Consider the following 25,478-nt stretch of genomic DNA (forward strand, 5'->3'; position numbering starts at 1 on the left):
TTGAAGGCTTCCAGCCATCAATTTGGTTTCAAGATAATGGGATCCTCTTGAGTTTACTTGTAGCAGCAATGTTCGATTATCTTTAAAAAGGAAATTATGTGAAATTTGTAATGGGAAATAATAGAGTAGCAGGTTCAGATAGAAATGTTATGCATGTTGGCTTGAGACTATTTCTTAATGTTTAGGAAAAAATGGGCAGTTTCATCCTATGTATTTTTTCTCATGGTCAGTGCAGTGGATACACTAAATTAATATATGATCATTTAAAAGCAAGCTCATTTGCCTGAGTGGTGATTTGGTGGCAGAGTATTATGTACCTGATGTTCACTAGAAAGTCTCTTTCTTTAAGGAAAAGTGTTTCATATGAGTCTAGTAGCTGAAATAACTGCGGAAGCATTGTAGAAATTTTTCCAAATTAAAATTGAGGCCACCAATTCATTTATTCCTTTTAGGGTTCTGAGGTTCCGCTAGTTAATTGTGTTTATGCATGCCCACAGGACTCTATTTAAACTCAGTCAGCAAATTGGAAACATTGGATGAAAGCTCTTGGATGAAAGCTCTTTGTCTTCCAATAATCTTGCCAACAAAGACCACTGTGCTCTTAAATTCATTGTTAATTCTCGTAGACAGAATGACTTGCTTTCATTTACCCTTGCTGGAGCCATGGTTCCAGACTCTGTTTATATAAGTAATTATCCTATTGAAAAGGCAAGGCAGGTGTATGCCATGTCATGATAAAACTAGTTTTTGTCTCTTGTCTGAACTCGCTTGCTCGGTGTACTTTCTGAGAAGCAAGGAAACAGAAACAAGCACCAAAAATGCAAAATCCCTTTGGCTACAAAATCTGCTTCTTATTGTCAAAAATACATATTCAGAAAGTGCTAAGGCCATCTAGAATGACAAGTATTTAGAGTTTGCTCAATCTTTCATCCTAAGGCAAACTTAGCAACTGTTATCTAAAGCAAGAATCTGGGGTTGTCTGTCTAAAAGGCAGACTCTTTGGCCCACCTCACACCTACTAAGTCAAAGTCTGTAGTTGAACAATAGCTCCCTGGTGGTCTGTGAACATACTAGAGTTTGAGAAGCACTGGTTGGAGAACTTATACCTGAGCCTGTAATCATGAAAACCACTAATTTTATTGAGGAAGGACCATGTAACTTTAACTCAAACTGTTACTAAGTGAAATCTCTGTACATTTTAGTTAATTATCTAGGGAATGACAAATATCAAACTATCTTTCTATTATTTCTGGTTTGCTAATGAACCTATTCTTTCTCAGAACGTATGTTGGGATCACATCCTGGATAAGAGAAGACCCTATTGAAATAGTGAGACCTTTGTGTACATTTTAGAATCCATTCTCTCTTGTGATAAAGAATTCAGGCATTCTTGAGATTTCTCTCTTGTGATAAAGAATTTCAGGCATTCTGACTTTTCCAGTTAAAGGCTCAACCAGAAAATATGTTTGGACATAAGTTGAGGAGGGAAATGAAGTCTTATTAAATTATAACTCTTGCTGTTTAACATTTCAGAAAAAAATTCCTTAAAGAAAAAAAAATGCTTCTGGCTAGTGTATGCACACACGTACTTACATATGCATATGTATCGATATATATATTTATGTATATATGTAGTATCTTAAGGAATTGGCTCACATAATTATATGGAGGCTGATAAGACCTAAGAGCTGTCAGCAGGCTAGAGACACATAACTAGAGATTGTATAGTTCTAGTCAATTCCAAAGACCTGAGACCCAGGAAAGCTGGTGATGTAAATTCTAGGCTGAGTCCAAATTCGAATCCAATAGTAAAAGACTGATAATCTCAGCTTCAATACAGTAAGCAGAGAAAGTGAATTCCCCTTTCTGCCTACAACAATGAGCATGAGGCCCACCCGCATTGGAAAGGGCAAACTGCTTTACTCAGTCTACGGACTCCGATGTTAGTCTCATCAAAAACACCCTCACACAACTAGAATATTATTTAACCAGATATGAAGACACCTGTGACCCAGTCGGGTGGGCTTCTAAAATTAACCATCACATATGGACTCTTGGGTTTCTATTTTCAATGTTTTATAATTCACTGCTTTTCTTAATCATTTTGGTGGTGAAACTGTCCTTTATTTGGCCAGCTTGAGCCTCCTGACCTTTAAAGTTGACTGAAGTATTGTTGTGACATGTTTATAGTGGCTGATTTCAGTGGCCTGCCTCTCCTGTTGGGAATTCACATTATCTGTGAATTCAGAACCCTACAAATAAATTTTTGTGTTGTAGAGCTTGTACATCCCTTAGTGCCTTCTAAAATTAGGTAACAATTTATCCATATATATTTGAGTGATATGTTAGTAGGCAGGTGGGAACTTAATATTCTTTATGGTCATTTATCTGTATCTCCATTTGCTATAAAATGTATCATCTATTGGTTTATTACTCTAATATGTACTTTATTGTCAGGACTAAGTTAGCTTCTAATCTGCTCATGGTCTCCCTCTGCTGACATTGCAGTGCTTGCACATTGTTCTGGGATATAACATGGATTTCTTTCTGCCCACTTCAATTATACAATCATGGATCGTACAACTTATTTTTAGAACCTGCTTTGTTTAATGAATGCATCAAGAATAGAATTATATATAAAATATGTCTATGGCATGTTAATAATTATATAATTTTCTCTTATCCCTGTGTATACCATTCATATGTGACTTGTTAAATAGAGCTTGATAAGTTGGTACAAATTTGACAGGTACATCTATAGGGTAAAGAGATTTTAATTCAGCAGAATTATCCAGGCCAGGTTTAAAGACATGTTTAAGAAACAGGAAAATCAAGTATAAACGACACATGGTGGAGTCGTTTTGGGAAATGGTTGGAAAGTAGATGCTGGGGGATTTGTTTTATTGAAATGATAGACTCCAATTCCAAACATAGATGAAGCAGAACAGAAATTTATTTGTTTAGGGCCTCCCTTGGTGGCGCAGCGGTTGAGTGCTGGGTTGCGAAGCTGCCCGCAGCCTCTGCAGCTCCGGTTCGATCCCCGGCTGCTCCCCGGCCACCGGAGGAGGGTCCCACATGGCACGCAGACCTCTTCTGCCGCCCGCTGCTCCCCTCAGCAGTGTACTTCGTCATTCTGCCTGTTCTGTTCCCTGCTCTGGCTCTGGTGAATTCTCTCACCCTCCCGCGCTTCTAACTATACCCAGTGCTTGTATAAATAAATAAAATAAATCTTAAAAAAAAAAAAAAGATCCAGGAGGTGCGCACCTCAGATTCAAGTTCATAGTAAAAAAAAAAAAAAAGAAATGTATTTGTTTAATAACTGGGAAGCCCAAGGTAGCTGGATTAAGGGGCTCACATGCTGCTGTTCCATCCTTTCTTTGTTTCTCTTGTTTGTTGACATGGGGGAAAATGGCCCCCTCACCCCTCCAAACTGACGTCTAAAAACTCAGTACAGGGTGAGTCCCTTCTACTCCTCATGGAATAAGCATCAGGAAGGCCTATATTGTGCTGTTGGGGTCAGATGTCTACCCTTAGGCCAAGTACCTCTAAACACAGTGATGGGGTGAGGGGGTCTGCATGGGCCAAATCCGATGCACAAGTCTGTGCCTAAATCCAAGGAATGGGGAGGAACTTTAGTGGACCCTTGCTTCCCAGGGCAGGTGAAGTGGGAGTCCTCAAGGAAAAAAGTAAATAAAATAGCAGATGTCTGCCACGCTATCATTGGGCCGGTCTGTACCAGAATACTCAGGTAAGCAGGTGTAAAGCAGGGTATGGCCAGTGAGCTGGATGGACAGATCTTGGTGGTAGCTTCTTAGGAACAGAAATACTTTGAAATGCTTCCTCTGAGGTCAGGTCTTTGTGACTAAGGATAGAGAATTTAGAGAAAGGAATACCTTGAGGAAAATTGGTGCATTCAGTCTTAGGCATACAGATTTTTAATTACTTTTGGAACACCTATACGGAAATAATTGTCCAGCACAAGGGGACCACATCTTTCTTGAGCTTTCCTTTCTTGAAAATGCCAGTGATACCAGGGGTTCCCTCCCTCCTGCCTGAACTGGCTCAGAAGGGCTCTCTAAGCCCCTTCTTTCTTAGCTTCTATCCTTCTGTGTGCAATTGGTGCACCATTTTCAGAGTCATCATTATAAAACTTTTTATCCTGTCTTGGTTCAAATACCTTCTGTGGGCTTTTGGCACATTATATTAAGTATAAAGTTTGTCACTCAAGTGTTTAAGGCCTGCCCCCAAACTTTATTTCCATTTTTCATATCTCACAATTTCCTTCTACTTGGTATGTAAACTTTGATTCAACTAAATTTTTGCTATTCCATGAGCAAAGCCCATGCTTATTATACCTCTTGTTTTCTGGTTTCACTTTTCCTACATGCTCCAGTGTCTGGCTAGGGTCTGACTTAAGAGCAAACTACAGTTGGCTCAGAGGCAGGGTGGCATGATCATTTCAGATTTTACTTAAATTTAAATCTTCTTTATAAACAAGGCATGTAATGTCTGCATGAGCCCTTATTTGCTATCTTCATTCCACATTGATTAGAACCAAAATTTCAGATAATAAAGAATACAGTGCTAGCCCTGGCTGGGTGGAGGTGGAGGCACAGAAGGACTGGCAGACAGGCCTGACACAATCTTTGTGAGCTTGGAGAAGCTAGACTTTCTCAGAGAAGAGAGGACTTCCCAGAAGAGGTGGCTTGCTGCCTGAGCCATGAAACATGCTTGACTTTAGCAAACAGAAATCAGATGGCATTTTAGGCAGCGTGTGTAGCATGAATGATAATGCTGAAGGTCAAGGGCATGGATTTTGATGGACAGTAAAATGTGTGGAGGTGGTGGTGGCTCAATTTCTAAGTGTGTCAATATTAATGTCCCCTTAGTCTGAGCTGCTGTAATAGATTTCTTTAGACTGCCTGGCATAAATAACAGACATTAATTTCTCATAGTTCTGGAGACTGGAAAGTTCAAGGTCAAGATGATAATTGATTCCTCATGAGAGTCCTGTTCCTGGTTGGAAGATTGCTATTATGGTGTGTTCTCACAAGATGGAGGGAGAACTTGAGTTAGTTCGCTTCCTTTTACATGGACATTGTGGGCCCCCCACCCTCATGCCCTCATCTGAACCTAACTACTACCCAAGACCCAACCTTCTAATACTATCACATTAAGGACTAGGAATTCAACATACAAGTTTTTTTTTTTTTTTAAGATTTATTTATTTATGCATACAAGAACTAGAGTACAGGCCAGAGGCATGGGGGGTGAGAGGATTCACTGGAGACAGTGGGGAACAGAACAGGCAGATTGACTGAAATACACTGCTGAGGGGAGCAGTGGCTGAGTCAGGAGAGGTCTGCTGCGCCGTGTAGGTGGCTCCCAGGCCGGGGATCAAACTCATGGTGCAGTGGCTGCAGATAGCTTCATAGGTTGCATCTTAACCCCTTGCACCACCTGGGAGGCCCTCAACATCCAAGTTTTGAAGGCACACAAACATGCAATGCATAACACCTTCTGATACTTGTTGTTCTGGGAAGAAGAATGAGTATGGAGGAAGAATGAGTATGGAGAAATTTTTTCTTACCAGTTATGGAGTGACCAGATTCAGAGTGTTGCAATACACTCCCCATTAACCACACTCAGGTCCTGAGACATAACTGTGATGCCTATCCAATCGAGATAAGTGATACCATGAATTTCAAGAAAGTGGACAATTCATTCTTACAAATAGTAATTAAAAAGAAACCATTGATTCTGTATTTAAATCACATGACAGCTGTTATATTTGCCCCAATGTTGATACCTTCTAGGAAAAAACATACGGATTGTTGTTCCTTGATAAAAATGTTGTTGGAAGACTTAAGCCAGAGTTTCTTGATAAAAATATGTTGTTGAAAAACTTAAGCCAGAGTACAGTGTGAGACTAATAGAAAAAAATATATATAAGTTGAGATGAATAGTGGCCATTTTGGTGCCTGTGTACTTTATATATTAGACAGTTTTTTTAATGTTTAAAATATTTTAGGTTTCTTATTTCTAATGCAGAGGGCGTATATTTAGTTCCCTTTTTATTGGCAGATTTGAAAAGTTAAAACATGCCCCTTTTTGGTTTTGTTATGCAGACAGACCATTGTCCACCTAAGGGAATGATCACCTTTATTTTTTTCTCCTTCATATTAGATGAGTCATACCTGTAAAGAGAGCTGGAACTTCAGTTCCGTCCCCTGAGCAATCACCACAGATAGCATTAAAAGGGCCTGCAAAGACATTGGTATCAAAGGAGACAAATTTGGTAACATAGAAATTTTGTTTTATAATCTACCTGGGGCTTGGTCACTCTGCACGGTGTGCTGTATAAAGGGAAACACTTGTCCTGGGTGTTTACACACAGTTTTATTGCAAGCACCTGCCAAGGCAGGGTTTGAACAAAAAAGGTGCAGGGATACCTGGGATATTACCTTCAGAGCTGATTCTTCTCTTTGCAGTACTTATAACTAAAACATCATCTTTCAAAGAAAGGAAAAGAAAGAAGGGATGGCAGATCAACATTTCTGAAGTCAGATTGAAATTTCTGTTACACTAAGCCAGACACTATTTTTGATAAAGTAATAATGGAAATATAGCTTTCTTTCTATACCAAGTTATAATTAGAAAGCAGATGGCTAAACCAGGAAGCTAGGCTCTCAGAACTCGCCTGTAATCTAGGGTAGAAAAAGCATCCCCCAGATGGCATTTGCTGGGGATTACTGATTGGTAATCCTTCTGTGTCCTAGAAGATTGTCCGCCCCAGTATAGTTTTGGTCAGCTGACTGGTTAAAAAAAAAAAAAAAGTTTCTTGTAATTCTGCCAGTGTCTGACTGTGCTTGAACTGTTTGTGCATCTGGATGATATCACAGAACCTGGCCCTTCTTGTTGATTGAGGAAAGAAAGTTCTGCTCCTCTGCCTGCTAGTTCCTGGTTAACCAAAGCTGAGAGCAGGTGGCGAATAAGGTTGTCGAGGATAAGTCATTTCTTCTCCGGGCCTGCTTGTCAGGTGGGTGTGAAGGCTTTGAGAAGGAAGTGCTATACCTGGATCAGGAAGCCAGTGTCTCTTTAAACCCAGGGCTGGTTTCTTCAACCATTTTCACGCTGCTGCTGTGTATGAAGCTGTTCAGAGCCACACTTAATTGAGGACGATCAGGCGGTCATAAAACCATGTGCTGAGCATTTGTCTGGAATGGATTGTAGAGAGATGGATTTTTATGAGGACTACCAGTCCCCGTTTGACTTTGATACAGGAGTGAACAAAAACTATCTCTACTTGTCTCCTAGTGGAAATTTGTCTCCACCTGGATCACCTACTCTTCAGAAATTTGGTAACTACTAATTTTCTAAAGTTAAGCTTACTGTCATAAAACCTGGATACAATTGGAGATTTTCCTGGCTTTCAAATTAAAAAAATTTCATGTAAAGAAGTACCAAAATATTGAATATTGTTCTGTTGAAACTAATTAAAGGAGCTGTTAGATTTCAAGTAGATGGCTTATTAAATACTTAGAATGTGTATGTGTGGGAACTTTTAAAGTGAGTACTATTTATATGAGCATATGAACTGAATCATTTTGAGTTCATTGAACTGATATATAAGAAAACAGGAGGAAATCTGAAGCCTTTGTTTCTGGTCATCTGTGTGAGTTTTGTAGACCCTCCTGATTTTGTATTTGCAAAATAAAGGCTAAAGCATCTGGAGTACTGACTAAATTCAAGGTCCTAAGAGAAATTCGAAGTTGCTCTGCCTCTGGAAGCAGTCATTCCTTTACACGTGCTATGAGGGGCTATTCTGCTGTCCAGAGCTACATCACGGAGGATGTAGTTCATCAGGTAACACATAGCTGGAGGCAGTCTTAACTGTCAGGCCATTTCCTTTATTTTTCAGACTGTTAAATGACCTCCTCTATAACTTGCCAGATATGTAAGCAGGTTTTCCTAGAAGTTAATTTTTTCCTTATTAATGAACAATAGGCACATTTTATCCTTTTAAGTTAAAATATTAAGTTAAAAAATCATATTGCATGAAACCTAGTTTTAAGTATTTTAGGTTGTCTCTCTGCTGACGGTAGGGAGCTAGCTCAGCAACGTTCTTCTCTGTTGCGGTCCTCAGCCACCTCTGCAGGCTTGGTTTGGACTTCCAGGAAGGAAAAACGTTGAAAAGAAAAAGGCTAGAGCTGCTGTCCAGAAGTTGGAGGCTGGTGAGCTCTGTCAGATGTCTCTTGGGGACATCAGGTTGCAGGAAGCCCTCTTCTTTGCTCTCCTTCCTTCTCTGCGGCCCACCTAGGACCTCTATCACATAGTGGGTCTGGCCTGGCCTCTACCAGGTCCCTAAAAGCGTGACCGCATCCATCTTAACTACTAAGTCCTGTGTGTAGGAAATGCATCAGGAGACACACACACAGTGGAAACGTTGCAGCTTGATGACATAAAACTGAAGTAACAAGGAAGCCGGAGCTGCAGTCACATGACTTCAGGTAGAGTTTGGTGACCTGTGGGCAAGGATTCAAGAGGAGGATTAATGCTGTTTGTTTTAGGTCTCTTCCATTCCCTTTCTACTTCTGATTCATTCCTCTTTTTTCTCAGATACAATCATGACTGCCTTTGCATGTTTTCTGTTAAAGCAAAAGCAGTGATAGGGTTAGGTGTGTCTAGGCAAATTACTAATTGCCTTCCCATTTCCTAGTAGCAGGGTGTGGGAATCTGGGCTCATGGGATTAAAGGCTATCAAACAGCAAGTGAATCAACAGCAACTGAAAATAAACTCATACTCACTAGCTCTGATGTAGTTGTTTGCTTTAATTGAAAAGTGGGAAAGCAATGAAACAGAGACCACCATAAGACACATCTAGCAAAACACAGTGATTCTAAAATAACCAAATGTCATTGGGGATCTGGAACAGTAATCACATCTTTGTGCCTGGGAGCTCTCAGGGCAATTGAAGCCTGCAAATCTGTTTGAACATCAAGTGTGAGGATAGATGGAGGGAATACAATGTACTTGGTTGCACATCTGTGTCTGAGCTCTTAGGACATAGACATTTTAAATCCATTTAAAAGTTCATGTGGCTTTTGGCCACTGTGCATTTTCTTAATCAGCAGACAACTGGTCCACAAAAAGGACTGCTGTTCAAAGGAATCCTGTTCAGGTTTGGGAACACTGATCTGAAAACATATTCTTTGATATTTATCCAAAGTGCCATCATGGGGCAAATAAAAAAGTTATGAGATATAATCTATGGGCAGAATGTTCCTGAGAAGTAATCTTAGTGAAAGACAGGATGAGGGCCAGTGGCTCAGATCTATTATCAAGAACTTTTAAACTCTTCTGATATGAGCTGTCCACATTCAGAAATGCCTTACACTTTTTGACCCATAACCCTCATAAACAGAATTATCAAACACGGAGCAGAATTTATGAAACAGAATTAACCCTTATGTGGTTTTGTGAACTAGAACTAGCCCTCACTATGTGTGATATACTCTGATACTCTAAAGTTCGTTTGGTACTGCTAAATCCCAAGCTGTGGGATTTCACAGCCCATAGTTTGAAAAACACTGATTTAGAATATATTTCAGAATTGGACATAGAAGCTTCTGGAAATGTTAGTCTTTTTTTTTTTATTATTATTATTCATTGCTTTACCCCAGCACCTGCAATACTGTTTGACATCTATGCCTCAGCAGGTATTCATAGAATGAGTCGTACATATTCTATCAAGAAAAAGTTGAAAGGTTGAAAAAAAGTATGGGACGTAGTTTATTTTACTTTTTGATGTAGTGAGAGCCTTGGGCAGGGAAGGGTGGTATCAGGAGATGGAGTAGGTGGATTCCAGATTGTCCAGAGTAATAAGCTTTCCTAGGAGGTTGAACGTCATAGAAGGATTTAAGGCAAGGCAGTGCGGGGGTGGGGGTGAGGGTGGGGGGGGGGTGTCAGTTACTTTCGAAAGTTCATCCGGGGCCAGGGTGGTGACTGGATTAAAGTGGACAGAGCTCAGGTAGCTTTGAGGGCAAGAATCTAAACAAGAACTGGTGGGAACCTGAACTGAGGCAGGAATATTGGGGTTGGAGGTGAGGGGGAAGCAAATGCCTGGGCGCAGATGGAGCCAAGCCTCAGAGAGCTAAGGAAAAAATAGCCAACACACAGGGAGGGGTGTGGGAGTTGTTGGGGGGAGCAGAGATAATCAGGCTGATGTTCACTGCTGGATGCCTTGGAGATGCCAAAGGAGATTATGATAAGAAACTGTCCTTAGCTGAAGGGGCAGGGGAAGGAGCAGATGCTGGATTACAGGAGGTTGAAGAATGGTAAGTAAGGAGACAATTTGTGGAAGAGGGAAGGAGAAAGTTGGCATGAGTTGCAGGACACAGGAAAGTGGGGAAAACATATATCCTTGTTTAACATCAATATGTACCATACTTTGTTAATAGAGAGCTAGGTGGTATTGCTTTTTTTTTTTTTTTATTAATAAGTAACGAGTTTGAAGCGCAGGTTCCTCGGGCTGTCATAGCCAAGTGTCTATGGTTTCAACTAGGCCGTGCTCTTTCTGACACCTGTAGGGACGTCCTTGCCTCCTCTAGCTTCTGTTGGTTGGTGGTGAGCCTTCCCGTTCCTTGGAAAGCATTGTATCACTCCACTTTCTGCCTCTGTCCTGGCACTGCATTCCCTGTGTGGTCTGTTTTTTGGTGATGTTCTCCTTTCTGGCTTTCATGTCCAAATTTCCTTCTTTTTGTAAGGAAATTTGTATACCCGTCATTGGATTATGTGTATTAGACCTCAATAATTATTAGTCATAGTTTCCCCCTTCTCTGTCTTTCCATCACATTCTGGGGGGGGGGCATTAAAATGAATGATGAAATAAGAATTTTTGGATTATTTACAGTTTTTTTATTTCATCTTTTTAAATTTTTTTAAAATTTTATTTTTATATTCCTCATACAAATTGCAACCCCCTTATTTTGACCCCATTTCCTCTTTTCCCCACCCTACCCCCCATAGTGTGTCTCTGGTTTATAGTTGTTTGTTTATTTTGATTTTTTCTTTCTTATAGTTATTCTTTTTCCTGGTCCCTTATTTAGGTTTTCTAGATTCCTGCTCTGAGTGAGACCATCCAGTATTTTTCTTTTTCTTTCTGGCTTATTTCGCTGAGCATGATCCCTTCCAGCTCCATCCATGTTGCTGCAAATTGCATGTGTTTGTCTTTTTTGAATGCTGAGTAATATTCCATGGTGTATATGTACCACATCTTCTTGATCCAGTCATCTATTTTTGGGCATTTGGGTTGGATTATTTACAGTTTTTAGTAATCTGTAGTTTAAAATGTTCCTGTTCCCCAATATTCATGTAATGAATGAGAAATTAGTATCTTTTCTCCAGCCAGACTCTTACCTTGGCAATTAATACTATACTCTTCTGAAGATTTAGGAAACAGGATAATGTCTAGAGTAACAATTTTGGTGAAATTTGACTTCCCAGGACTATGGAAGGTGCTGTTGAAAGTGCGGAAGAAACTAACTTTTTTACCTACTCTAACAGGTGGTTTGACTTTGTATAGAGTCTTATTTATTCTATCTTTTGAGACTGAACTTTGTACCCTCCTTTTTTTACTTTGTAAATCGGTGATTTGGAGTCTAATTCTTTAAAATAAGACCATCTGGGTTCAAAATTCTCACGTTTTTTCTTACTGATTTTCGTGAAACCAACCATAATGCATCTTTCACTTTTCATGTTGATGATTTGCTGCCACCTACAGGATAATGTGAAAAAAGTAGAACAAGTACTTTCTGTCTTAGATTTTGAATATACAATCTTAGGGTCATTTTGGAGGTCTCGAAGCCAACTGTAGACTTCGAGATTTCATGACTCCTTTTTCTGTGGCACTTGTTTTCTCTGGTATCCTAACTGGATAGTTGAATAGTATCACAATCCCATTAGGTTTTTTTTTTTTTGGAATTGGGCATTTTAGAAAAGCATTGTTAGTTATCAGTTACTGCATTTTCTACTCTAAGTAGATTAGCAAAATAGTGTTTGTCAATAAGCAGAAAGTGTTAAGGTATGTTCTAGCACCTGTGGTTTTTTTTTTGGGGGGGGGCTCTGGGGGATGGTTCTTGTTCTAATTGGGGATCTTCTAGAGTTCTGAGCAGCAAAATGTTAAAATAACAACTTTATGATTGTACGGTCCTTACTCTAATTTCTTATATCATTGCTTCCTGTATGCTCTTCTATACTCAGTCTCATACTCCTGCATCACATAATCTGGTATAGGGATAAATTTGCAGGCATCATGAATCCTCAGTGGTTTCTGATAGTACATATTACAGCACCTCGTTCACAGTTTGATTTGGCTAGAGTTGAGGTAAGAGGTGCCAGATTACAGGGAATGAATGGATCCAGTAAGGTCTGTGTACTAAGTTATGGGATTGAATTTTGTCTTGAAAATAACAGAATACTAAAGAATTTTAAGCTGGGAGCGGGTGGTGACGTGATGAGATTTCTGTCATAGAAATATCACTTAAGCAGTTTTTTGGAACATATTTTAGAGGGGACCATCAGAGGTATTTATTCATAGATCTTTCCCACTATGGATTGTTCCTATCATGTATTGTCTCTGTTTTGAAGGGCTTAAGTCATGTATTTGCCACTCCAGTGTGTGGTTTTTGAATGTTTTTGTTTATATTGCTTTAATGCCTTTAGCAATTCTATAAACACCTCACAGGTAGGCACTACTTTGGTACTGTTATGCTAGTAATGATTGTTATAATTATGAACTACCATTATGCAGTTAACATACACTAGATTCTAATGTTGTTTTTTTTTTTTACCTTTTACATATATTTGTACACATTATATGATTGATTTATATACTTCTCTTAGGTTTGCCATGGTGTTGGCTGCTTGTTGAACTGTGTGGTTATTCTTTCTTCTTCCTCTCTGCCTGGCCATTAAGTTCCTCATCTGCTGCCTGGCATCTTGCTTTGGGCAAGATGCCACATCGCTGCTATGGCTGAACCTAGTACTTCTCAGAAATGGACATGGGGTGGCTGGGAACAGCTGCTATGGTTTTAATGCTCACTGGCAGCAAGAGGTGAAGAGCAGGAAGAGGAGGCGCCATTTATCTTGTTTTCTTTGTCAAAAAAATCTATTGAAAGAGGAGATTGAAAACCCTAATCTGTGACATGGGAGTGGATGGGCAGAATAGTGACTAGGGTCAGGTGAGTGTGTCCATAGGTACATATCTTGGGTGTAAAAAAGAAAAGAAAGCTCTGTAATAAAGATCAATAATATTGTGGTATGTTAAAGTAAAAATTCAGGAAATTTATGATGAGCAAATTATTAAAATTTTAAATAAAGACACAATCACGAATAGTGCTATGCCAACCAAGCATATTGGAACTTAAGGCAAATTAAAAATCAGCAGTATGAGCTTATTTTATTTTATTTTATTTTAATAGAGGCATGTTTTATTTATTTATTTGTTTGTTTGTTTTGTTTATACATGCACTGGGTACAGTCAGAAGCGCGGGAGGGTGAGAGAATTCACCAGAGCCAGAGCAGGGAGCAGAGCAGGCAGAAGGACCGAAGTACACTGCTGAGGGGAGCAGTGGGTGGCAGGAGAGGTCTGCGCGCCATGTGGGACCCTTCTCTGGTGGCCGGGGAGCAGCCGGGGATCGAACCGGCACCGCAGAGGCTGCGGGCAGCTTCACAACCCAGCGCTCAACCGCTGCGCCACCAGGGAGGCCCAGTATGAGCTTATTTTAAATTTTGGTATTTTGTTCACTGTGGATTCTTTGAATAAAGTTTGACTTTTAAAAAGTATTGCATAAGATATTATGCAATGGAATTTCATATGGAGTGTTTTTCTGTGCCCCTTTAAATTTTGCACCCAATGTTTGGAGCCCTAGCTTTGTGTATGGTTGGTTAGCCATAAAAAACAGGGAGAGATGCTGAGAGGCAGCTTCCTTTCAGAAAAAAGGTGAGTTCTTCCTGGTGGGCCAGTAGTCATGGGCTCTTTTCCAGGGGAATGGATATGACATGGTTGCTCTTAAATAATGTGAGAAATCTGCATGGGTGTTGGTGATTTCCCTGATTGTACACATTAGAATTTTTAAAAGGGTACCTGAATGATATATATATATATATATATATATCTTTTATCTTTTATTTTGTTTTGGGTTTTTTGTTTTGTTTAAAATTTTTTACTTTTTATATAACTGTTCATTTTTAAACAATATTTGCTTCCCCCCACCCCCTCAGGTGTAGTCCCCATAGAATTTCCTTCACCGATGTACCCGTGCACCATCACCTCAGTCCCCTGTGCTCCTCCTTCCCTCCCTCCCATCCCTCTCCCTCTTCCTCCCCTGCAATGTTTTTGCTTTGTTGTGTTTTATATCATTATTACTTTTTTAATACATATATATTTTTAAAGATTTATTTGTTTATGCATACAAAAGCTGGGGTACAGGCCAGAGATTTAGGGGGTAAGAAAATTCACCAGAGACAGAGTAGGGAATAGAACAGACAGACTGACTGAAATACACTGCTGAAGGGAGCAGCTCGTGGGGCAGGAGAGGTCTGCACCATGTAGGTTGCTCCCTGGCTGGCTGGGAATCAAACTCGTGCTACAGAGGCTTCAGATTGCTTCATAGTGTGTTGCTTAACCCCTTGGGCCACCAGGGAGGCCCTAATATATTTTTTAAAACTAAAAATTGTTTCCTACCTTCATTAACTAATGGAAAGCAATAGAATAAAATGTCCTTAGGCATTTAGTTTGTTCATTGATGTTGTTAAATATTGGATATGATTACCCGAGGAAGCTGAAGATATTTGCTAACACCTCTCCTTGACTAGTGCAAATTATTAGTCCTGCTAATTTCCTAGTTTAGTACTTAAAGCCTTGGCAAGATCCCATTCTTGGCCTCTTACCTCTTCGGCTTTGTAATAACTATATTGTGACAGTTAATGAACAGAAGTTGAGCAAATGCCTTGTTTTCTAATTCATATTTTGATCATTTGGTATCTTTTAGTGATTCACTCATACTTTTGTCCTTTATTGGGAGAAGTAAATCATTTGAAGGTGCAGAAAGGTGACATGCACATTGTGGACTTGGGTAGTGAGTTTCACCATTGAGCAGAAGTGTCACAGCTCTGGGGTCTCAGCAGTAGTGTTACAACAAAGGTTTATTCATGGCTTCAACCACTGTGGAGGGGTGTGTGTGTGTGTGGGGGGGGGAGAGAGAGAGAGAGAGAGAGAAAGGTGGATTTTAGGAGTACTTGAGATGAATATCCAAGGAACTCAGCAGGGAGCATGCTTTTATAGGCAAAAGAGACTGGGGGCTATGTCAGCTTCATGCAAATGGAAATTTTCAGTCAGTGCAATTCTGATTGGTGAAAGTTTGTCAAGCAGTGATTGGCCAGATTTCAGCCCCGTGTGTGCCTTGCCAGTGTGGTTTCATTTCTTCTCAGCTGTGGAAGGGTCTGCACCTGCCCCAGCACACTGGGATGCCTGGGCCCTGACTCTGTACAGCCTCCTGGCTCTGATTGTCACCCAGGCTCAGGGTGGGTCCATGTTCATTTTTTCTTCTTTCATTTCATGTCACTTCATTCTAATTGACTTTATTCTGGGGTATTGGAGGAACCTTTACCTTGCATAATTTACAGATTTTTTTTTTTTTTAATTCCCAATAAGGTCTACTCAGAACAGGCCCAGTACCTGAGGAAGGAGAAGATGTTGCTGCTACCATCAGTACTTCAGAGACCCTGTCCGAGGAGGAGCAAGAAGATCTAAGAAGAGAACTTGCAAAGGTAAAGTAGCTTTTTTTTTTTTTTAATGGAACTTCAAGTTTTGCACTCATATTGTTTGTGTTTCTAAACTACATGGTGACAATAGTCAATTCAGGTGAGAGGAAGCAACGGTGTTCCTTAGAGTTCTTGAGTGGGGGAGAGGAGGTAAAAAAGCATCACATCAGTTCTTATATGAGGAAAGGTAAATGTAAAGTCAAGATGAAAAGTAGGGTGTGATCCTAGGGATTTACCCAAAGGACACAAAAACATCAATTCCAAAGAGCACCTGCACCCCTATGTTTATAAAGCAGCACTGTTTACAATAGCTAAGCTTTGGAAACAACCCAAATGCCCAAAAATAGATGACTGGATCAAGAAGATGTGGTACATATACACCATGGAATATTACTCAGCATTCAAAAAAGATAAACACATGCAATTTGCAGCAACATGGATGGCGCTGGAAGGGATCATGCTCAGCGAAATAAGCCAGAAAGAAAAAGAAAAATACCGGATGGTCTTACTCATAGCAGGAATCTAGAAAACTTAAATAAGGGACCAGGAAAAAGAAAACTATAAGAAAGTAAAAATCAAAATCAACATACTATGAACCAGAGACACTCTATGGGGGGTGGGGGGCGGGGAGAGGAGGGATTGGGGTCAAAATAAGGGGGTTGCAATTGTATGGGGAATATAAAAATAAAATTTATAATAAAAAAAGAAAAAGTGGGGTGTGAAGTAGGAGATGGATAGGAGTACCCGACAGTATCTTTTCAGGGACCTCACTAAGCCCATGCACTTGGCTTTTCAGCTGCATTATTGACTTTGTCTGCCCTTCATTCTTGGGGCTATAGGCACCTCTTTGAACCTTCTTTCCCTCCCTCTTGCCCTCTGTTGCTTTCTTAAAAGTAACCATTTTAAAGTGTACAACTCAGTGGCACTTAGCACATAATATTGTGCAGCTATCAGCTCTGACCACTCCCTCAACATTTTTATCACTTCCAAAGGAGTCCCTATACTCATTAAACTGTCATTCCTTCATCTCTCCTCTTTCTCTAGCAACAACTAATCTGCTGTCTTTATCTAGTTCATATATATGGAATCATACAATGTATCTGGCTTTTTTTATTTAGCAAAACGTTTTTGAGCATTTGTAGCATTTATTGGCACCTTACTGCTATCTATGGTTGAATAATATTCCATTGTATGTGTCTATCATATTTTGTTTATCCATTCATCCGTTGATGGACATTTGGATGTTTTTCACCTTTTGACTTTATAGATTCAGAGCTCAGAAATATTTGCATGAAGGCATTTGTTTGAATACTCAGTTTCAAGTCCTTTGGATATATATCTGGAAGTAGAATTGCTGCGTATGTGGTAATTCAATATTTAACTTTTAGGGGGAACTGCCCAACTGTTTTCCAAGCAGAACATCATTTCACATCTCCATCAACAATATTTTTACAGCCAACATTTGTTACTTTTTGTCTTTTTTTTATAGCCATCCTAGTGAGGGCTGTCTCTTTGTGGTTTTGAGTTGTATTTCCCTAATGACTAATGATATTGAGCATCTTTTCATATGCATACTAGCCATTTGTATACTTTCTTTGGAGAAATATCTATTCAGGTTCTTTGCTCAGTTTCTTAAAAAATGAACTCTTTTTGTTAGTGAGTTGTGAAAGGGTTCTTTGTATATTCTGGATAATAAATCCTTATCAGATACATGATTTGCAAATATTTTTTCTCATTCCATACACTGCCTTCTCTTTTTTCAATTATCTTAATGTACAAAAGTTCTAAATTTTTATGAAGTCCAGTTTATTTTTTCTTGCTTGTTCTTTTGATGTTATATCCAAGAGTCCATTTCTAAAACTTGGATCATGAAGAACTACCCTAATGTTTTCTTCTAAGACTTTGAATTCTTAGATTTAAGCCTTTGATCCATTTTGAGTTAAATATCTTTATATGGTCTGTGGTAGGAATCCAACTTTTTTTTTTTTCATGTGACTATTTAGTTTTTCCGGCACTATTTCTTGAAGAGACTGTCTTCAACAAATGCTCTTGGCATCCTTGTCAGAAATCGGTTGACCATAGATATGTGGGTTTATTTCTGGACTCTCAATGCTGTTAACATAAATCTATCCTCCTTCTGAGATTACCGCACTGTTTTGATCACTATAGCAAATATGATATAGTAGGTTTGAAGTTGGGAAGTATGAGTTCTTCATTTAAAAACATTTTTTAAAGTTGTTACTTAGGATTCCTTGCAACTTCATACAAATTTAGAATCAGTTTTCCACCCACAAAAAAAAAAAAAATGCCACTGGGCTTTTGCTAGGGCTTTCACTGAATCTGAAGATTTGGAGATTTGTCAATATTCTTAACAATATTAACTCTTCCAATACTTGAACATGGAATATCTTTCCTTTTCTTTAGATCCTTTTTCTTGTAGCAGTGTTTTGTAGTTCTCATTGTACTTGTCTTTTATCTCCTTAGTTGCATTTATTCCTAAGTATTTTATTCTTTTCATGTGATTATAAATGAAATTCTCTTAATTTCCTTTCTGGATTGTTCATTGCTACTACACCAATGAATTTTGCATGTTAGGCTTGTATCCTGCAGGTTTGCTAAATTAGTGCTATTAGAATTTTCATTATATAATATCTATCATCTGCGACTGAAGGTAGTTTTACTCTTCCTTTCCATTTTAGATGCATTTAAATTATTTTCTTCCTATTGCTCTAACTGAAATATCCAGTATGATGTTAAATAGCAGTGGTGACAGTGGGTATTCTTGTTTTGTTCCTCAACTTAGTTGGCAAGCTTTCAGTCTTTTTGGCATTGAGAATGATTTTAACTTTCATTTTCCAGAAAGGCACTTACTGCATATTGAAGGAATTCCCTTCCATTCCTAGTTTGTTCAATGTTTTTATCATGAAAAGGTGTTGGGTCTTATCAGATGTTTTTCTGTACCTTATTGAGGTGGTCATGCTTTTGTTTCCCTTCATTCTCCTAACATGGTATATTACATTGATTTTCATGTTAATCATCTTTCATCGCTGGGATAAATCTCACTTAGGCATGATGTATAATCCTTTGACTATGCTGCTGGATTTGTTTTGCTAGTATTTTTGCATTTATGTGCTTGAGAGAGATTGGCCTGCTGTTTTCTTTCTCTGGCTTTTGTGTGTGGGTCTCTTAGGAATTTGGAATTATTCCATTCTCTTGTATTTAGTGGAAGAGCTTGAAGAGTATTGGCATTAATTCTTTGAATGTTTGGTTAGAAATTTACCAATGAAGCCATCTGGCCTTGACTTTGTTGGGAGATTTTTGATTACTGATTTAATATTTTTAATATGTTATAGTTTTATTTAGATTTTCTATTTCTTCTAGGGCCACTGTTGGTCAATTGTGAGTTTCTAGGAACATGTCCATTTTATCTGGTATGTTTAGTTTGTTGGCATACAGTGTTCATAGTATTTCTTATAATCCTTTTTGTATAAGGTTGGTATTAATGTCACTATTTCATTTCTGGTTCTAGTTATTTGCATTTTTTCCCTCTGTCAGTCTAGCTGGAGTTCTGTCAATTTTGTTGCTATTTAAAAAACTAGCTGTCAGCTTCATTGATTTTTCTCCATTGCTTTTCTATTCTTTGTTTCCCTGTGTCTTTCATTATTTCCTTCTTTTTGTCAGTTGTTAGTTTGCTATTTTTGTAGTTCCTTAAGGTATAGAGTTAGGTTATTAATTTGAGGTCTTTTTTAGTATTAGCATTTACAGGTGTAAATTTCCCTCTATGCTTACTTTCATCACTTTCCATAAATTTTAATGTTATGTTTTTATTTCTCAAAGCTTTTCTTTTATTTGTGATTTTTCTTTGGCCCATTGATGGTTTAAGTGTGTATTGTTTACTTTTTACAAATTTATTAATTTTCATGTTTCCCCTTTATTTTGGTTTCTACATTCATTCCATTGTGACTGCAGAAGCTGCTTTATACAATATTAAACTTACCGAGAATTGTTTTGTTGCTTAACATTTGCTTCTTCTTGGAGAATTTTCCATGTACATTTGAGAAGAATGTGTATTCTCCTGTTTTGTGGTGGTGTGTCTGTTAGATCCTGTTGGTTTATAGTGCTATTTTAGTCCTCTCTTTACTTGATGACCTTCTACCTGTTCTGTCCACTTCTTTACATACAATTTTATAAATGTGGTGAGTATAAGATGGATAAGGCTGGTTGGTGATAGCCCTGTAAAGAGAGTAAGAATGAAAAACACTTATTTTAATGCATGCATACTGTTATTACTTTAGAAACAAAATTTTTTTCAAGTTATATTTTTTTCAAAGTTACATGTTTTATACTGCTATTATGTAGCAGTATAATGCTGAAGAAAATTAAAATCACTGAGAGTGAAAGTTTTAGTTTCCAAACTTTTTAATGTATGTATCCCTCTGACATATTTTTATATTGTAAGAAGATATTAAAATATACATTTATTAATTTTCCCCATGTAACTAAATTTGAATGCTTTTTTCATGCCAATAAGTAATTTTTTATAATCTTAAATTTCTTTTTAAAATTGAGTTAACATTTGTTTACAAAACTGTAGAGATTCCAGGAATATGTTTTCCACCTCAGCACTGCCTGTATCTCACCACGTCCACCAAATGTCCAGTCACCAATTTATTTTCCCACCAGCAGGCACACCCTTGCCAACACTTTTTGACTACTTGATATTAGCCATTCTAACCGGTATCCATCTACCAGTCACCATCTACCACCAAACAATCAGCCCACTGTACCCATCTCTTCCATCCTCTTCCCCTCTGGTAACCACCATTTTGTTGTCAGAGACTGGGGTTTTCATGTTTTGTTTGTTCGTTTGCTTTTTTTCTCCCTTTATAATCCATCAGTGATTGAAATCACACAGCATTTGTCTCTCTCCTTCTGACTTATTTCACTTCGCATATTCTCCTCAAAGTCCATCCATATTGTCACCATGGCAAGATTTCATCTTTTTTAAAGGCCGAGTGGTATTTCATTGTGCAGAGATACCACATCTTCTTTACCCAATCATTCATTGTGACATTTGGTTTGTTGCCACATGTTGTGATTAGTGCTGCAATGATTAAAGGAGTGCATATGTATTTTCAAATTAGTGCTTTTATATTCTTTGGGTAAATACCTAGAAATAGAATTACTGGATCATCTGATAGTTCTATTTTTAATTATTGGAGGGACCTTCATACTATTTTCATCAGTGACTGCACCGATTTATATTCCCACCAGCCAGCACATCATCGCCAACACTTACTACTTCTTGACTTCTTGATCTTAGCCATTCTTATTGATTTGAGGTGAAATCTCATTGTGGTTTTAATTTGTATTTCCCTAATGAAAAGCAATGTATTGATAGAACATCTTTTCATGTGTCTGTTCATCATCTGCTTGTCTTGTTTTGTAAAGGACCTATGCGCCCCACCCCCCTTTAAAAAAAAAAAGGTTAAGTTTCTTTGTTGCTTAGCTGTATGAATTGCTTATATATTTTGGATATTAGCCCTTGTCTGATACATGTCTTGCAAATATCATCTGCAGACAATAAGGCTCTCTTTTTGCTTTAACAATGGTTTCTTTTGCTGTGTAGAAGCTTTGTAGTTTGATATTGTTCCATTTGTTTATGCTCTTTTATTTCTCTTGCTGTTTGAGACTACAGTCTCATCTTCACTTATTGCATAGCCCAGTTTTAACTGCTGCAAACTCATTTTAAATTAATGGACATAACACTTATAAAAATTTTGGATTGTTTCTATAATATGCAGTTATGAGCAATATTTTGATGAACATACTTGTGTGTAATACTTTTTGTAATCTTTAGTTTCTTAGGCTAATACCTTAAAGTAGAATCTCTGAATCTAATGGTTTTTCAGGACACAAAGGCATTTACACGTATACCAACAAGATCAAAAGGCTACCAGCCAAAGATTTCTCACTGTATACGTGAGGGCATTTTTTACAAATCCTTGCCAGATCTCAGTTATTATTTAATTATCAATACTATTTTTAAAACAATAGTAACATCTAATATGTACAGATTACTTGCTAGCTGGCTGACCCTAAGCTGAGCTCTTTGCATGCATTATCTTATTAATCATCATAACAGTGTTATGAGGCAGAAGCTATTAAGATTTGATGGAGGAGGAAAAATAGTTTTAAATCTCTTAATAAATTATATCCTTTTATTTAACAAATGGTCAGATACATGCTATATAAATGTTTTCTTCCATCTGTGGGTTTTCTTTTTCACTTTCTTTTGTTTTTTTTAAAAAGATTTATTCATTTATGTATGCAAGAGCTGGGGTGCAGGCCAGAGGTGCAGGGGGTGAGAGAATTCACCAGAAACAGAGTGGGGAACAGAACAGGCAGATTGACTGAAAGACACTGCTGCGGGGAGCAGTGGGCCAGTTAAGAGAGAGAGGTCTGCTGCACCGTGTGGGTAGCTCCCTGGCTGTGGACAGCTTCGTAGGTTGTGTCTTAACCCTTGCACCACAGGGAGGCCCCCTTTTCACTTTCTTTATAATGTCCTTTGAAGTCCTTTGAGGTCCTGAAGTTTTGCACTTTGATGAGATTGAATTTGCTCTTTTTTTCTTTGGTGATTTGTGCTTTAGGTGTCATATGTAAAAAAACATTGTCTGGTACAAGTTTATGAAGATTAAGGCCACAAGGTAATGCATTGCAGCATTGAGTCTTGTATCTAGATCTTCATGCACCCTGATGCTATACACTTATCCTGTATTTATATAGTATTCTCACATTATCAGAAGTTTATTTTTTCAAAAACTCCGTGAAAAATGGTAGGTATATTGTTAATTTACCTCAAATTTATGACATAATAATAATATAATAATAGGAACAATTAGATCTAATCAACTAATTTGCATTGAAAACAAATGCTAGTTTTTGTTTGGAAAGTTTTTGTAGAAGAGTCACTCTTTGAAATAGAAAAAAATTTACCTAAAATGGAGATTAAAAATCCCCTCCCTACTCATTAATTTTTTTACTTCTTTTTGAGATACAATTTATACACCACCAACTACATTTCTTTGTTTAAAGTGTACAACTTTTTGTGCAACTATCAACACTGACAAATCGTAAAGCATTTTCATCATTCCAAAAAGAAGCCCTTTCCCATCATATTCACTCCCATCATTCCCTCTCCTAAACCGCCGGCAATCACTACTTTATTTTTTGTCTCTCTGGATTTCTGTTTTGGGCATTTCATATAAATGAAATCCTACAATGTGAGGTCTTTTGGTGACTGGTTTATTTCACTCAAGTGTGATATTTTCAAGGTTCACCCATGTTGTGGAAGATATCCGTGCTTTATTCCTTTTTGTAGCAGGATAATATTTCATTGTATCGATATATTTTGTTTGTTATCATTAGGTGATAAACATTTAGGTTGTTTCCCCCGTGGGGGCTGTTACTAATAAGGTTGCTGTGAACATATTCAGGTTTTTGTGTGAACATATGTTTTCAATTCTCTTGTCATAGCTGTAGAAATGGAATTTCTAGGTCATGTGGCAATTCTATCTTTAATTTTTTGAGAAACTGCCAAACTGTTTTTACTGCCAGATTGCACCATTTTACATTGCACTAGCAATGCATGAGGGTTCAAAATGCTCTCCATGTCTGTCTGCTTGATTATAACCATCCTAGTGGGAGTCAAGTAGTATCTCATTTTTCTAATTACTAATGAATGATAGTGAATATCTTTTCATGATTATTGATTATTTATAGATCTTCTTTGTTGAGATGTCTATTTAAATCCTTTGTCCATTTTTAAATTGGATTGTTTTCTTCTTGAGTGTAAATGTCCTTTAATTTTCTGGATACTAGACCCTTATCAGATATCTAATTTACAAATATTTCCCCCATTCTGCCTGTCAGTTGTATTTTCACTTTAATGATGGTGTCCTTTGAAGCACAGCAGTTGTAGATTTTGATGATGTCAAGTTATCTATTTTTGTTTGTTTGTTTGCTTGACTTTGGGAAGCATATCTTAAGAAATATTGCCTAATCCAAAATTATAAAGGTTTATCCCTATGTTTTCTGCTAAGATTTTTAGAGTTTAGCTCTTATATTTCTGATATATTTTGAGTTAATTTTTATGTATGGTCTTTTGAGTTAATTTTTATGTATGGTCTATATGGTCCACTTTCATTCTTTTGCATATGGCGACCCATTTATCTCAGGATCATTTGTGGGAAAAACTCTCTTCTTTCCCATTAGTTTGCCTTGACACCTTTATTGAAAAACCAATTGACTATAAATATATAGGTTTATTTCTGAGCTCTCAATTCTACTCCATTGATCTCTATGCCAAATACTACACAACCTTGATTATAGTAGCTTTGTAGGAATCCCCACTCATTATTTATGATGTAAGTCAGAGATTCTTAATCATGTCTCCTATATGCTTTTAAGGTAACTCTATTTTACTTATTTATATATGGTATAAATATCATTATATTTATCAAATTGAGGACTTGTAGCTGTGGTGTGCTGAGCTCTGTATGTTAGCAACCCAATCAAAGCATCGATGAAGAATGCTCTTTTCATGTATTTACAGTGATCATTTTTTCCAGCTTTCATTAGGGAAATGAATACTTCAGAGAAGTGTCAAGGGAGGAAATCTTACCATATAATCTACCATTGTATTACTTGAAGATTTGGAGTTTGGGGTAAAGAGAGGTTTGAAATGCTAACAGTGTTCAATGAGAATTAGCTAGTAAACTGAGAAGTGGAATCAGAAAACCTGGTTTGAAATTCTGGTACTTAACATTATTATTAGTTTGACTTAGGGCCAATAATTTCATTTACTTGGTTTTTAACCTTATTCATTTATTTCTTTATTGTTCCTCTTCTCCTATTCCATATTGTCAATGTGCTTCTTAAAATTTGACTTCCAAAATTGCTACAACATACGAGGTCCTATCTAATAATTAGCACAGAGGATTCTCTCTATTCTTTACCTACATTCTGATTAATGCACTAAGAATTATGTTTTTTTTAATTTTTGAAAGTTACATAACATTTAATTTGTCCTCCTTTTGTTGAATGCTATTTTTCTTTGCCTCCTATTCTCTGAAGATTAATTATCAGTTAAAAGAACTAACAACACTGTATGTTATCTTTGGCATCATAGAAGATATAGGTCAAGACTGAGAATGGGACTTTCAACCAACCAAGAGAAGGATCCATCTAAAGATCTTAAATATTAATGAACATACTTCAGAGACCCAGTTTTTTCAATGTCTGGGGAAACTGTCTATTCCATATGAATCTGCCCTTTTCCTTCTGTTTTCTGATGTAGGCTTTCTCTCTACTTTTTCTTTTCTTTCTAGCTTTTGCTTACAGTTTTAGCCTCCTCAAGCATAGTTAAGCTTTCTACAGCATCTCATCATCTCACTGTGCCTTACCTCAGGGCTTCTTTTTAACTTCTAATGTTTTCTCGGTTCCTCAACCTAGATTCCTGAGTGAGATGATAGTCATGCATGCCTTTTCACACCAGAGGCATCACTGGTTGTTGATTATTTGATTGGGGGAGGGGGTTGGGCAGAGAAAGGGCTATCCTTGGATTAGTGACCCACCCCTGTCCACCTATCTG

The 25,478-nt window shown here is 37.8% G+C and overlaps 1 protein-coding gene across 4 annotated transcripts in view; it reads left to right on the plus strand.

Moving 5' to 3' along the window:
* Positions 1–7,222: 7,222 nt before the first annotated feature.
* The window catches only part of LOC311168385 (tumor protein D52), a gene marked incomplete at both ends in the record, with an annotated part of 30,461 nt that continues 12,205 nt past the window's right edge, over positions 7,223–25,478 (plus strand). For all 4 annotated transcript variants that reach the window (XM_084229796.1, XM_084229798.1, XM_084229797.1 and 1 more), the window contains 2 exons: positions 7,223–7,361; positions 15,717–15,832. In XM_084229796.1, coding sequence (XP_084085922.1) covers positions 7,223–7,361; positions 15,717–15,832 — 255 coding nt within the window. The remainder of the gene's footprint in view (positions 7,362–15,716; positions 15,833–25,478) is intronic.

The sequence above is a fragment of the Talpa europaea genome, assembly GCF_964194135.1.
Source record: "Talpa europaea genome assembly, chromosome: 3".
NCBI classification, from domain to species: domain Eukaryota; kingdom Metazoa; phylum Chordata; class Mammalia; order Eulipotyphla; family Talpidae; genus Talpa; species Talpa europaea.